This window comes from Leptonychotes weddellii, chromosome 14, assembly GCF_054177405.1.
Source record: "Leptonychotes weddellii isolate Sample4059 chromosome 14, ASM5417740v2, whole genome shotgun sequence".
In the NCBI taxonomy this organism is placed as follows: domain Eukaryota; kingdom Metazoa; phylum Chordata; class Mammalia; order Carnivora; family Phocidae; genus Leptonychotes; species Leptonychotes weddellii.
The window spans coordinates 62,847,940-62,860,101 of NC_138382.1; the positions used below are offsets into that span (position 1 = coordinate 62,847,940).

Sequence of the window (12,162 nt, forward strand, 5' to 3'; positions counted from 1 at the left end):
TTGCACACATGTAACGCTGCCTCGTTTGAGCCCCTCTCCCCCCCGGACCCTTGTGGGCCAGGATAATCATTCTCATTTTGGGAATGAGGAAGCCGAACATATAGGAAATGGAAGAGCCAGGATGGGAACCCAGGCCCTGAACCGTATGCTGGCACCCCTGGGGGTCCTCTTGGAGAAAAATCTGTCCTTTTCCCAAGAGGGCTCAGACCCGTGATGCCTGGCACCTGTGCCCAGGCTGAATCAGCCTTTCCCACGCTGGGTGCCTGGCAAGGCTCTGGCAGAGACAGCTGCCTGGGGCATATTTTTAGTTCAGAGCCCAGCGGATGGTTCTGGTTATGCAATTACTCCAGACCTGGCCCTGTGCTCTCTGGGCCCAGGGCTCTGGAATCTGTTGTCTGATGCGGCATTTCCTCCTGGCTCCAGAGTCTCCATGGAGCACATACCCAGAGCTGGGGACCACAGAGGTATCAGGACTACTGCTGGCCACAGGACCTTGCAGTCTGGGACCAGGATGAGGCCCTTTGACTATTAGGCAGTTTGTCCATCCAAATGCCTCCTCTGCACCTTTACTCGGGTCGGCCTCTTGACCTGACCTGGTGTGCCCTTCTTTGAAGCTCCTCCTCCATCCCCTGCTGAGATCAAATGCCACCTCATTTTCTGATGACAGCCCCCTTCTCCGAGTTCCTGCAGCGGTTTATCTGCTGCTCTGGATGCCATGGATCACTTTCCTAAAGCTCGCACAGACTGCTGAACTCTGTTGGCGGAGCTGCCTATGCGTGATCTCATCCCACCAGCCCAGCCGTCCCGAGAAATAGGTTCTGATGTTGTCCCCGTGTTACAGACGAGGTAACTGAAGCTCAGAAAGGTTTGGTTACTTTGGAGAAGGTCAACCAGAGAGTCAATGCTGGAGCTAGGATTGGACCCAGACAGTCTGACCCCAGAACCTATGATCTTAACCATCTATTGTGCTGATTTATCTGTCTACCCAAACAAGCCCCTCTGGGCCAGAGCCAGGCCCTGTTTCTCTTTCTCACACGATGCACGCAGCAGGTGCCGGGCAAATGGTTTGCTGAAGAGTTCTAGTCTGGGAGTCAACAACATTTCCCCCCAGAAGCTGTGTGATCTTAGACAAATCCCTTCCCTTCTCTGGGCCTCAGTTTCCCATCTATAAAGCATGGGGTCCGCTCAGGATTTTCCAAGGCATTTCCTTGGAACCATATTTCCAAGCTGTGAAATTCCATGAGTGAGGGAATGACTCTCCCGACATCCTTCTCAGGCTTTCTGTGTGCTCTCCCTCCCCACCCCCCACCCCCCACCGTCATCCTGTTTCTAGGCTGGAAATTCCATAGATCATAAAATTCCAGAGATAGTAGAATGCGAAAAGTAGACCATCCAGCTCCTCTCTGCACGAATGACGGCTCTGGGGCTTAGGGAGCGGCAGGGCCTTACCTGAGGTCGCCCAAAGCTCAATGGTGTGCCCCTTCCCACCTCCACATACTTCCCCAGCCCGTGGAAGGCTGTTGGGGAATCCCTGGGCCCTCCCCATACCCGGCTTTCTGGGCTGCAGCATTTATAGAATTGGTCTGCTTGGCTCCCAGTCAACTATGTGCTCCGTTTCTTTGCAAGGCAGTGGCTGGAGAGGGGTGGGGAGGTGGGGGTGGGGAAGCAGGAAGCCCCCACTTCCACACACTGCAGACGGGGTAGCCGAGCGCTCCAGCCCTCCATCTTTGGGGCAGCTGGGGGCACAACTGGGGAGAAGGTAGCCACCCTTGGCCTCCCACAGTCCATGACTGTTTCTGGAGTGCTGGTCAGGGGCCCCTCCTCAAACATGCCTACCCAACTTATGCCCGATTCCGTCTGAGCTCTGAGGTTAGACCCCAGGAGCCTGGGCTGGGGTGAGCATCTCAGGTCTTCCAGATTCCTTAGAGACTACTGGGGGTCCTAGTTACTCATAAGACTGTTGGGGAGAGGGAGGCTGGGGAAGGGGGGGTGCTCACAGCTGGTTCCAGGTCACATCCATGTGCCGGGTTGACCATGTTCGGTGGAATGCTGGAGAGGGCCGGAGAGCGGGCTATTTTAGAGGGAGGGTCACCAGTGACACCGTTCTCAATTCCCCAGGCCGAGCGAGCTTCTGAACACTGTTCCTTTTTGATGTGTTTGGAGAAGGGGAGGGTCCCTGTTCAGGCATCGAGGAAGAGGGAGGTGCCTTGGTTGGAATGTGACAGGCTGCAGCTGGAAAGTTGGCCTCAGAGAGGGAGGAAGGAAGCAAGTTCATACACAGCTAGCCAGATGAGTCAAGAGGGGCCAGGGACAAGGGCAGTGTGTCTAGAAGCTGGTGTGGTGGGGCACCACTGGGCTTCTCGAGGCACCTCTCCCCACCCCCAACGCTCCAGATTATTCCTGCTGGACAAAGACTCTCGGGAATGACCCGGCTCTTCAGGCTCTGTTTATATTACTGGCTGCAAGACCCTACCCCAGGCCCTTGCTGGAGAAAAGTGGACATAGCAGGCTCTAGCTGTTCTATAGGATTCAGATAGGACCTGGGAAAATCGAGTGCCACAAATAAGCCCTGGACCCTAAGCCAACAGGCCCGGGTCCCAGCCCTCCCTTGGCCACCTCTCTGCTGTGTGACTTGGCCAAGACTCTTGGACTCTCTGGGCCCAGTCTTCCTAGCCGCTCCAAGGCCCCCGGAGGACCTGTCGGCTCAGAGCTCGTAGGAACCTAAGGGAGAGCTCTCTGGCTGGGCTGTGGCCACAGGAGGGAGGCACCTTTGTTCAGAAGACGCCAAGTCCTCCCTTCACTGGGCTCTCAACTCCAAAGGCTCACACCACAGTCCCGCTGGAGTCAAAAGGGAGCGGTGCCTTTAGGCAGAAGTCCTAGAGGATCCCCTCGAGGAGGTGGCATGTGAGCCAGGCCTCGAAGGACGGGGCGGGTGGCAGCTGGTGGGGATGGGTGGGAAAGGCACACATGATGAGAATGGCACAGACCAAAGTGATGAGCAGTGGTGGAGGGAAGCAGGTCGCTAAGTGCGCTTTGAGCCCCGGGGAGCTAGCCTGGGACGAGCTGCTGGGCCAGGGGCAGAGAGCCGGGAAGCAGTAAAGTAAAATTCACAGGTCGAGGCCTTGTGGTCCGAAGTCACACATCTGAGGTTGACCTCTAGCTCTGCCCCCGAGCAGCTGAGCGACCTGAGAAAGTTCTCAACCTCTCTGAGCACCGGCTCCATCTTCAAAATAGGAATAACGATAGCCCCCGCCTGGTGGGTTAGTAGAGTAAAATGAGGGCATGCACGGCAGGTGTTTAGTGCAGGGCGGGCATCGAGGGGGCCCTCCCTAAAGGTAGGCCGCCAGGACAGTCCTGCTAAGACATGGCTAGCTGAGAAGACCCAGCGGGTGGAAGACATTGCTGTGTAAGTGGGGTGATCCCCATTTTTCCCTCACCTCTTTGTTTCTTTTCCCTTTCAGGGTCCTCCTGGGCCTTATGGAAATCCAGGCCTCCCCGGTCCTCCTGGAGCCAAAGTGAGTAATTGCTGTGGGGTCTGGGGGTAGGGCCATGGAGTGGGTGCTGGTGTTGGGGCTACGTTTGGGGTGCTTCCTAGGGGGCCGCTGGTGGGAGGGCCTCTGTGCCACAGACACCCCCTGAGCGCCTTCTAAGTGCCAGGTGGTGACACAGTGAGGACTTAGGACTTGGGAGCGGAGCTTCTGGTTTGGGGGGATTAGGGAGAGAAGGGCAGTTGGAACCTAGAGCCCTCAAAGGAGAGCAGGAAGAAGGGTCATTTGCTGCTAAATAGGGAAGGCCTTGAATGTCGAACTAGGGATGGAAATTTTACTGGGCCAGACTTATCCCGGGAGGCGTGTCATCTTTTGATCGGAGGAGGGACATGGTCCTATTTGGGAATGATGGCTGGATGTCATGTGGACGTGGACGGGAGGCGGGGACCAGAGCAGAGGCAGGGAGACCCCGAGGGTGGGGGCAGAGGAGGGATGAGGCTAGCCCAGCCAGCTTAGAGGTGTGGGAGGAGGGGCAGGAGGGGAAGCGAATGCATTCACGATGTGGAGCGGGGGGAGAGAGGACGCGGCTATGGGTGAGCGATAAGAGACCAGTGTCACGGTGGTGTTAGCCTTGGTGACCCAACCGGGCCACCCCGGGGAAGGAAGGCGAGGATGTTCATTTGGGAACTGGGAGGCCTGCCAGGTGGAGACGATGCATGGACACAGCAATTCCGAAGCTCTCTGCAGAGCGCTGAGCTGGAGATGAGCCTTGGGGGGGTGGAGACTACGGCACAGAGACGCCACCCGCCGCAGGGAGCCCTCTTGGAACGCTCCGGTTAACTTTACGGTGAGACCCCAGAGACCGGAGAGAACGGTGCCCTGTTGCATGCTGGGAGCCCCAGCCCCGGAGCGCCCGGTCTGTTCCTGGTGCTCCAGCAGTGAACAGGGCTGTCCAGGGCTGTGCTTGCAGCGAGCCGCCAGAGCGCCAAAAAGCGTGCCAGGCCAGCAACATTTAGGTCATGGGGAGAAGTCTCCAGGAATGGCTGGAGAAACGGGAGGAGGGGAAAGAAGTTGCAAGGTCAGGGAAGCCAAGAGCGCAGGGACTGTGCCGAAGGAGTGTGAAGCAGGCCCGGAGGGAGGCCAGAGGGGCTCCTGGCTAGGACACTGCCCCGCCCAGCCTGTCCTCTGTGGGGTAGCCAGGATGGCCAGGCCCAAGGTCATTCTTTGCTAAGCCCATTGTGCAGATGCAGTGGCTTAAGGGAACCGACTGGTCCCCAGGTCATGCAGCCTCCAAAGACCAGCTCTGGCGCCCACCAGCTTGTCTGGGAGTTTAGGACACACGGCCAGGGCTGGGCTGGGGTCCTTACTTGCAGAACAAGCACAGAGGCCTCGGGTGCCCCGTGGCCAGCAAGTGCCTGGAAGTGCTCTGGTTTTAACAAGGCGAAGATAGCAGAGCTGTCTTCCTGGGCAAACACGGACAATAATAATCGCCCATATATGGGGCCTTACTATGGGCACTATGCCCTGTGTGTGCACGTGATGTAGCTTGTCTTCATTCAATCCCCACAAAGACCTAAAGAGACGGGTGGAGACACTGTACCCATAAACAGATAGGGAAATTAAGGCTCGGGCACATTAAGGCGCCGTCTAGGAAATGACTGCAGGACCTGCCCCCCTGGGGACCAGGCGGAGAGAGGGAGCCCCCTTGGGGACTTCTGCTCAGCACAGGCCTCAGGCCTCCCAGGCCCCAAGGTACATCACGATGCTGAGGGTCCGCAGCTGTTCTGAATTGCCAGGTTTGCTCAGGAACACGCCTTTCTTGGTCTGCCGGGGGACCGTCCAATCCTTCTGTTCCCTCCCGCTCCCACCCGTTCTTTTCCACCCCCTCCAGCCTCCAGATTGATCCCTTGCTTCTGTGGTAGGAGATGCTCCAGTGGCTCCATGCTGGCCCCACACGGCAGGGCCCCAGCCCCAGGCCCACAGCAGCCCCAGTCTGGCCTGCAGCCCACTCCCATCCTGCCAACAGACGTGCTGAGGCAGGAGGGGGGCCCCTCAGCCGCTTCTCCCTCCATTTTGAGAAGCAGCTCTGGGGGTGGTGAGTGAGGCTTGTACCTAGCAGGTGATTCCTCCTCCTGCGGCCACATGTAGCTGGAGCGTGTGGACGTGGGGTCTCCTGGACAGGACGCCCTCCTGCTTCTGGGTATAACAGATCAGGTTGTGGGTTCCAGAAAATACACTGCAATGGAGGCTGCTTCTTCCAGTAGCGCTTGCATAAGACTCCAAGGGGAAAAGCCATGCCCTTTGCCTGACACCTGGCCTGCAGCCCAGGGGTGAGCAGAGGTGGCCCCAGGACCGGCCGGTTGGGTGGGAGACCCCAGTTTGCTGGGCTTGGGTCCTGGGCTGCCCTTGATCTGGGGCGTGGCCAGGACAAGGTTAAAGCAGACGCTGTCCTGGGATGGAATTTCCTGACAGAGCTGAGGTTGGAAGAGAATGTTGTGTGTCTACACCCGGGGGTGTGATTCTGGGGAGAGGGTCCTCCCTGTGTCCCAGATCCCCCTTGGGCCTGGGAGGTGACCTGGTGGGATTGGAGGGCTGGCCTCCCCCAGGCCCTGTGCTGGCTTCTCCTTCTTGTACATGATGTTGGCTTCTAGAGCCGCTCGTGGAGCCTCCCATCCAGTCATCTCCTTCAGTCAGCAGATGTTTATTGAGCACCTACTACGTGCTGTTGATGGAGAAATCAGCCAAACAGGAGGGTGTGCCCAGGTGGCAGGGAGCCTGCACCTCGTCTGGATGGGTCACTGTGCACTCATTGCTTCAGTGAGCTTATGGAGCCCTCAGGAGCTTGTGGCCTTGTGGGATAAAGACTGAGGGGTGGGAGAGACCAGTGGATTAAGGAGGATCAAGAAAGGGAGGAGGATCAAATGAAGGACTTGAGGTCACAAAGACGCCAAGGATCACTGGTGATGACCAGCATGGCAGGACTGTCTTCGGGATCCTTGGGTTTGCCTGCTGGAAGATACTTGTTACAGGGCAGCCTGCCCCCCCTAGACCCCAAGGCCTTATCCACATGCCATAGGCCGGTACAACCCATGTTCAGCTCCATCAGGAAGAGAGAGGGTCAGCTCCCACATGGGATCGAGATCAAGGACTTTGAGAATGAGGCAGAGAAACCAGCCCCCTGGGAGGACAGCACTGGCTGACCTCAGAGGCCCAATGTTGAGTCATTGGATTGATTCATGTTGCCAACCGACCCATACTTGCTGCTGCAGGAAAGGGCAGAGGTTAAGAGCGCAGACTCTGGAGCCAGACGATCCAAGTTCAAACCCCAGCTCTGTCACCTCCTAGTTCTGTGACTCTGGGTACGTTATTTCAGCTTTCTGTGCCTCAGTTTCCTTATCTAAAAAATGGCGGGGAAGAGTCGCTGCCCCCTTGAGTTGTCACGAGGAGTAACTGAGTCACTTAGAGCAGCACTGGCCTGTGGAAGGGTCAACTGTCAGCACGGGCAAGGTGTTGGCCCTGTATTGGGGCCCCAGCGCCTCACCAAGGACAGTCCCTGCCCTTGTGGAAACAAGTTAATCACACTGATAAATGCAGAATTATGCCATGATCATGGGTCTACATGAGAGGCGTGGGGTGCCTAATACGGTGGGGATTGGGCTGGTCTAGGAGGTGAGGTGCACCTTCCCAGAGGGCAGATGGGTTAAACTAAGGTCTGAAGTAGAGCAGGTGAAAGGTACAGGGGCAGGAGGAGGCCGGGTCGGGCAGCAGGCCTGGTAGGCGGTGGTAAGGCTTTTGGACTTGATCCAAGCAGCAACAGGAAGACACGCAAAGGATTTTATTTTATTTTATTTTTTATTTTTTTATTTATTTGAGAGAGAGAATGAGAGAGAGAGAGAGCACACGAGAGGGGGGAGGGTCAGAGGGAGAAGCAGACTCCCCGCTGAGCAGGGAGCCCGATGCGGGACTTGATCCCGGGACTCCAGGATCATGACCTGAGCCGAAGGCAGTCGCTTAAGCAACTGAGCCACCCAGGCACCCAACGCGCAAAGGATTTTAGCAGAGGTGACACGATCAGATGAGGTCTGCAGAGGCCACTCAGGCAGCTTGAGAAGCAGGGCCTGGCCGGCAGCCAGCGGGGAGGTCCAGAGCTGCCCTGCTGGGGATGCTGATGCGGCACCGTGGTGCAGGCAGGTGGGATGCAGGGCCGTGGGCAGGTGAGGGGCTCAGGGCCAGAGGCAGCGGGGCTCCAGCTGTGCAGGAAAACCAGTGCTGCCCATGCCAGAGGAGAAGGCGCCCGGCCCTGCTCTTCTTGGCAGGCGGCCGCTCCATCCCTGGTGTGGCTTTGCTCAGTGTGCAGTGAATTACCCAGGATTATTATGGGCCCTCAGGCACCAGGGCCGGGGGGGTGGGGTGGGGGGAGATAGGTGGGCAGGAAGGAGCAGACTTGGTGAGCCAGGTGGCTGCTAGCAGAACTGGTGGGGGCTGAGGTGGAGAAAGCCTACAGGGTTCTCAGGCCCTAGCCTCCCCTTCCCCTTCTTCTGATGACAGAGGTAGGGCATGCTCATGAAGGAAAATGTGGAATAGTCTAGAAAGTATCAAGAAGAAAGTAAGCTGCCTGCAATGGCCCTGCCCAGTGATAAGCACTGAGTGCCTTTTGAGGACTGGGCCAGGGACTGGCCAAGAGCTTTACATACTTTGTAGGGTAGATGTTATCACCCCCATTTTACAGATGAAAAAACTAAGGTCTAAGTGGCTAAGTAACTGGCCCAGGGTCACATTTCTGATAAGTGGCAGAGACAGGATTTGAACCCTCTACTGCCTAACTCCAAAGCCTGTATGTACTTCTAGTTACAAGGCAATTTTGTTCCATAGCTCTATCGCCTTCCTCTGCAGATTAAGTAACATGTATATTATACATATGTTTGAGTATGTATATATTATATATATGAGTTATATATAAGTAACATTGTATATTTTTAATCAAAATAAAGAAATCAGAATTTTTGTTTCTTAACATATTTTATATATGTGAATATACATGTAACATAATATATATGTTAACCCATACATATATGACATATATTAATCAAAATGCATGCATACAGACACAAAGTTACAGATGTGTGTACACATACAGGCACACATACATAAATATGAATAATTTAAAATATGCCCTGCACCTAAGTGCTTTATGGGTTTACTTGTTTTATTAGCAGTTGCCTTCTAGAAAGATTGAACCAATTCATGCTGTTGCTAGCATCAGAGGAGGATATTTTAAAAAGACAATTTATTGTTTTCACTTCAGTTCATTGATCATCCAGAAGAAGAATGCTTTTCTTACATCTGTTTTCCATTTGTATTTTATCATTTATGAATTTATCTGGGGGGTGGGGATGCTGTCTTTTGTTATGTATTTGTACAGTTACTGATATTTAAATATTAAGATTATGCAGGCTTCATCCACCTTATGAATATATTCCAGTTTGGCTGGAAGAGTATTAAGAGTATTGCTTATTAAGAGTATTCATGATGATATTCACAAATAAAAGTTTTATGTATTTTTTTTGGACTGACAATAACAGCTAACACTTACTTATTAGGAACTTATGTCAGATAGTTTGGAGAGAGTTCCACCCATATATAAAATTTATTGTTCTTCATTTTTATACTTAGACATTTCTTTCCCACCACATGATCAGATAGGTATTCATTTATATTCCTAGTTATTTCATAGTTTCATTTGTATTCTTAAAGATTTTAAACCATCTGGTATTAATCTTCATGGGGGGTGGGTATGAGACGGGGCTGTAACTTTATTTTTTTTCCCAATAGTTAACCATTTATTAAATAACCTTGACTCTACTGATTATTGTATGATAGACCAGGGTCTGTTCCTGGCCATTTGAATATATTTCATTGCTCTGTTTGTATATTTTGTGCTAAAATACTGTTTTATATGACATCTACGATCTTTATATGTCTTCTCCCCTTGTTCTTTTAAAATATTTCTGGCTATTTATTCTGTAAAATGAACTTTATGCCCATCTTAATAATTTCCTTAAAAACATCCTTGGGATTTTTATTGGAATTGTATTAGATGTGTATATTAATTTGTGAAGAATTGACAGCTTTAAAATACTACATTTTCCTATCGAAAACCATGGCATGTCTTCTCATTTGGTTGAGTTTTTAAACATCTCTTAGTAAACTTTTATAGCTTTTACTGCACAAGGCCTGCACAGCTCTTGTTTATGCTTAGAAATTTTATATTTTTGTTGCTGTTATGAGTGAAATATTTTCCCCATGCCATTTTCTAGCTGGCTGTCAGCTAGTGACGAGGACTGTTGACTTTTGTATTTTTGTACTTTTTGTGTTTATTTTATAACCACACCCTGTACTGTATGATTTTATTGATTTTAACAGTATTTCAGTTAGTTCTCCTGTACTTTCTAGACAGGTCCTCGTATTGTTTGCAAAAAAGGACATATTTTTGTCTCCTTTTCCTCAAAGGCTAGTTGTCTCATTTGTTTTTCTTGCCCTATTGCATTGGCCAGAACTTCTAAACACATGACATAGTGATAGTGAGAGGCCCAGGTTATCTTCAGAGGAAGCCAGTCTGAGCCAATCCCAGCCTTAGAGTTGTCTCTTGAGAGTCTATTCATTCATTTGCTCATTTGTGAAATATTTTATGATGCCTCCTCTGGGCCAGGCCCTGTGCTGGGTACTTGGATTGGAGATGACTTACATAGGGGACTTCTGGCCCAGAATTTCCCAATCCTTTGTGATGTGTTCCTCCTTTGTGTCAGTCCCTCTCTAGACCTCAGCCATTCAGAGCCCTCTATTCCTCTGTTCCCCAATCCTACCTGCAGAAAAGGAGCTTAACATAGTCCCCACTCCCACTATATTTGTAGCATTTATTGTTAAGGATATACCTTCCCATCTGGCTTCTAGTTCACAGAGACTTTGTTAACTAGTCCAGAGGGAGTACCATTCCCCATGCAGACAGGGAAAGGGGCTTGCCCAGGATCACACAGGCTCGTTGGCTGGAGAGCTGGGTTGGCAACCAGGTTCTCATTCTAACCAATGTGTAAGCAATTAATTAGACTTTATATACTCCTTCTATCTCTCACTGGGGAATCTGTAGGAGTCTGGCTGGGAAGACATATAGTCTTCTCCATTCCAGAAGTCACACCTTCACCTGACTAGGGGTGCCTCAGGCATCCCTGGAGTTGAAAGTTCATCTGCCTCCCTCCTTGTCTTCCTCCAGCCTGAGCTTAGCTGGAACTCCCTTCAGGGATTTCCCCTCAGTCTGGGTCAAGTTCTCCCTGATGTCCTCCTTACTCCACTTATCATTGGATGGTAGTTTTTGATCTGTAGTGTACTGAAATGGCTCTGAAACCAGACTGCTGGAGTCTAAGTCCCATTTACAAATTGTATGACCTTGGATAAGTGACTTAGCCTCTTTGTGCCTTAGTTTCCTCATCTGTGAAATGGGATGGTGATTGTTGCTACCTCACAGATTTATGTGTCCAGGGCTCAGAAGAGCACCCAGTAAATGCTAGCGCTGATTATCATTACTGGTCTCTGGTTTCTCCTTTGAGAGTCCTCCATGAGCGTGAACAGTGTCCCCCTGCGGTATTCTCTGTATTCACCCCAAAGCTTGGCTCAGAGTAGATGTTCAATATGTACCTATATTTGCGGCTATTGTCCTTGGGCAGGGATTACATCCCAAGCACTGTGCTGGCTGCTGAGAATGCAGAGAGAAATCCATAAATAATGAAAATGGCTCAGGTAAGGAACCCAGACAAGGGAGCAAGTCCATCATCTCTGGGGGTCTCAGCTTCCCCTTTTATAAAATGACAGAACAGGATACACAAAGGCCCACCCCGTTTCAAGCCCAGCTGCTCTACCAGCTGCAGACCAAAGTGGGCAAGGGTGGGGTGGGGAGAAGCTGCCGTCCTTTTTTGGCCATTGGAATCCTTGGTAGCCCTGAGCCTGGCTTTGCACTTGCACTATGGACATAAAAGGCATCGGAGCGGGGCTTGTGAGGAGCCAAGGGTATGAGATGTGTGTGAGGGGCAGCCAGGGCGAGGTGGTAGATCCCAGAGGGTGGGTTCTGCGGAAGTGACCTGGAGGGGCCCAGGTGGACCGGCAGTTGGCGTTCCAGCAAGGAAGGGCTGGTCTCCCGCCTGGGGCGGCCGTCATCTGGTCATTCTGGAGTGCTGGAGAAGCATCCAGCCTTCTCATTCATAAACGAGTAAATGAGTGCTTCGAAGTCAGAGCGAGCGGGCACTAGCCAGACCTGGGAAGACCTTACCTCTTACCTGTGTGTCAGCCTAGGCAGTGACCCAGCCTCTCTGTACCTGCGGCTTGGTCCTGAGTTGCAACCAGCAGGTGTTAAGAGGATGAATGGACACGGTGTTGGGCACGGAGTAGGTGTCTCTGAAAGACCTGCCCTCTTTAAGGCTCTGTCCAGTTCGAATGTAATGACTTCTCGTGGAGAGCAGCTGAGCCAGGATTTGGAAGGGCTGGGTTCTGATGAAGAAAGGAACCAAATGGGAACTAATTAAAGTCGGCCAAACCACCTGTCCCATATGTCACATCCATTATCTCACTGGCTCCTTGCCAAGAAACCTAAGACACTGGTGGATGTGTATGCGTGTGTGTGTGTGAG

At 52.3% G+C, this 12,162-nt stretch overlaps 1 protein-coding gene across 14 annotated transcripts in view; it reads left to right on the forward strand.

Annotated features, from left to right (window-relative positions):
* Nucleotides 1-12,162, forward strand: part of COL27A1 (collagen type XXVII alpha 1 chain) — a 135,753-nt gene that overhangs the window by 20,287 nt on the left and 103,304 nt on the right. For all 14 annotated transcript variants that reach the window (XR_014140133.1, XR_014140131.1, XR_014140132.1 and 11 more), the window contains exon 5: nt 3,462-3,515. Coding sequence is in view for 11 of the 14 variants with exons in the window: in XM_081803443.1 (XP_081659569.1) it covers nt 3,462-3,515 (54 nt within the window). In the remaining 3 variants the exon portion in view is untranslated. The remainder of the gene's footprint in view (nt 1-3,461; nt 3,516-12,162) is intronic.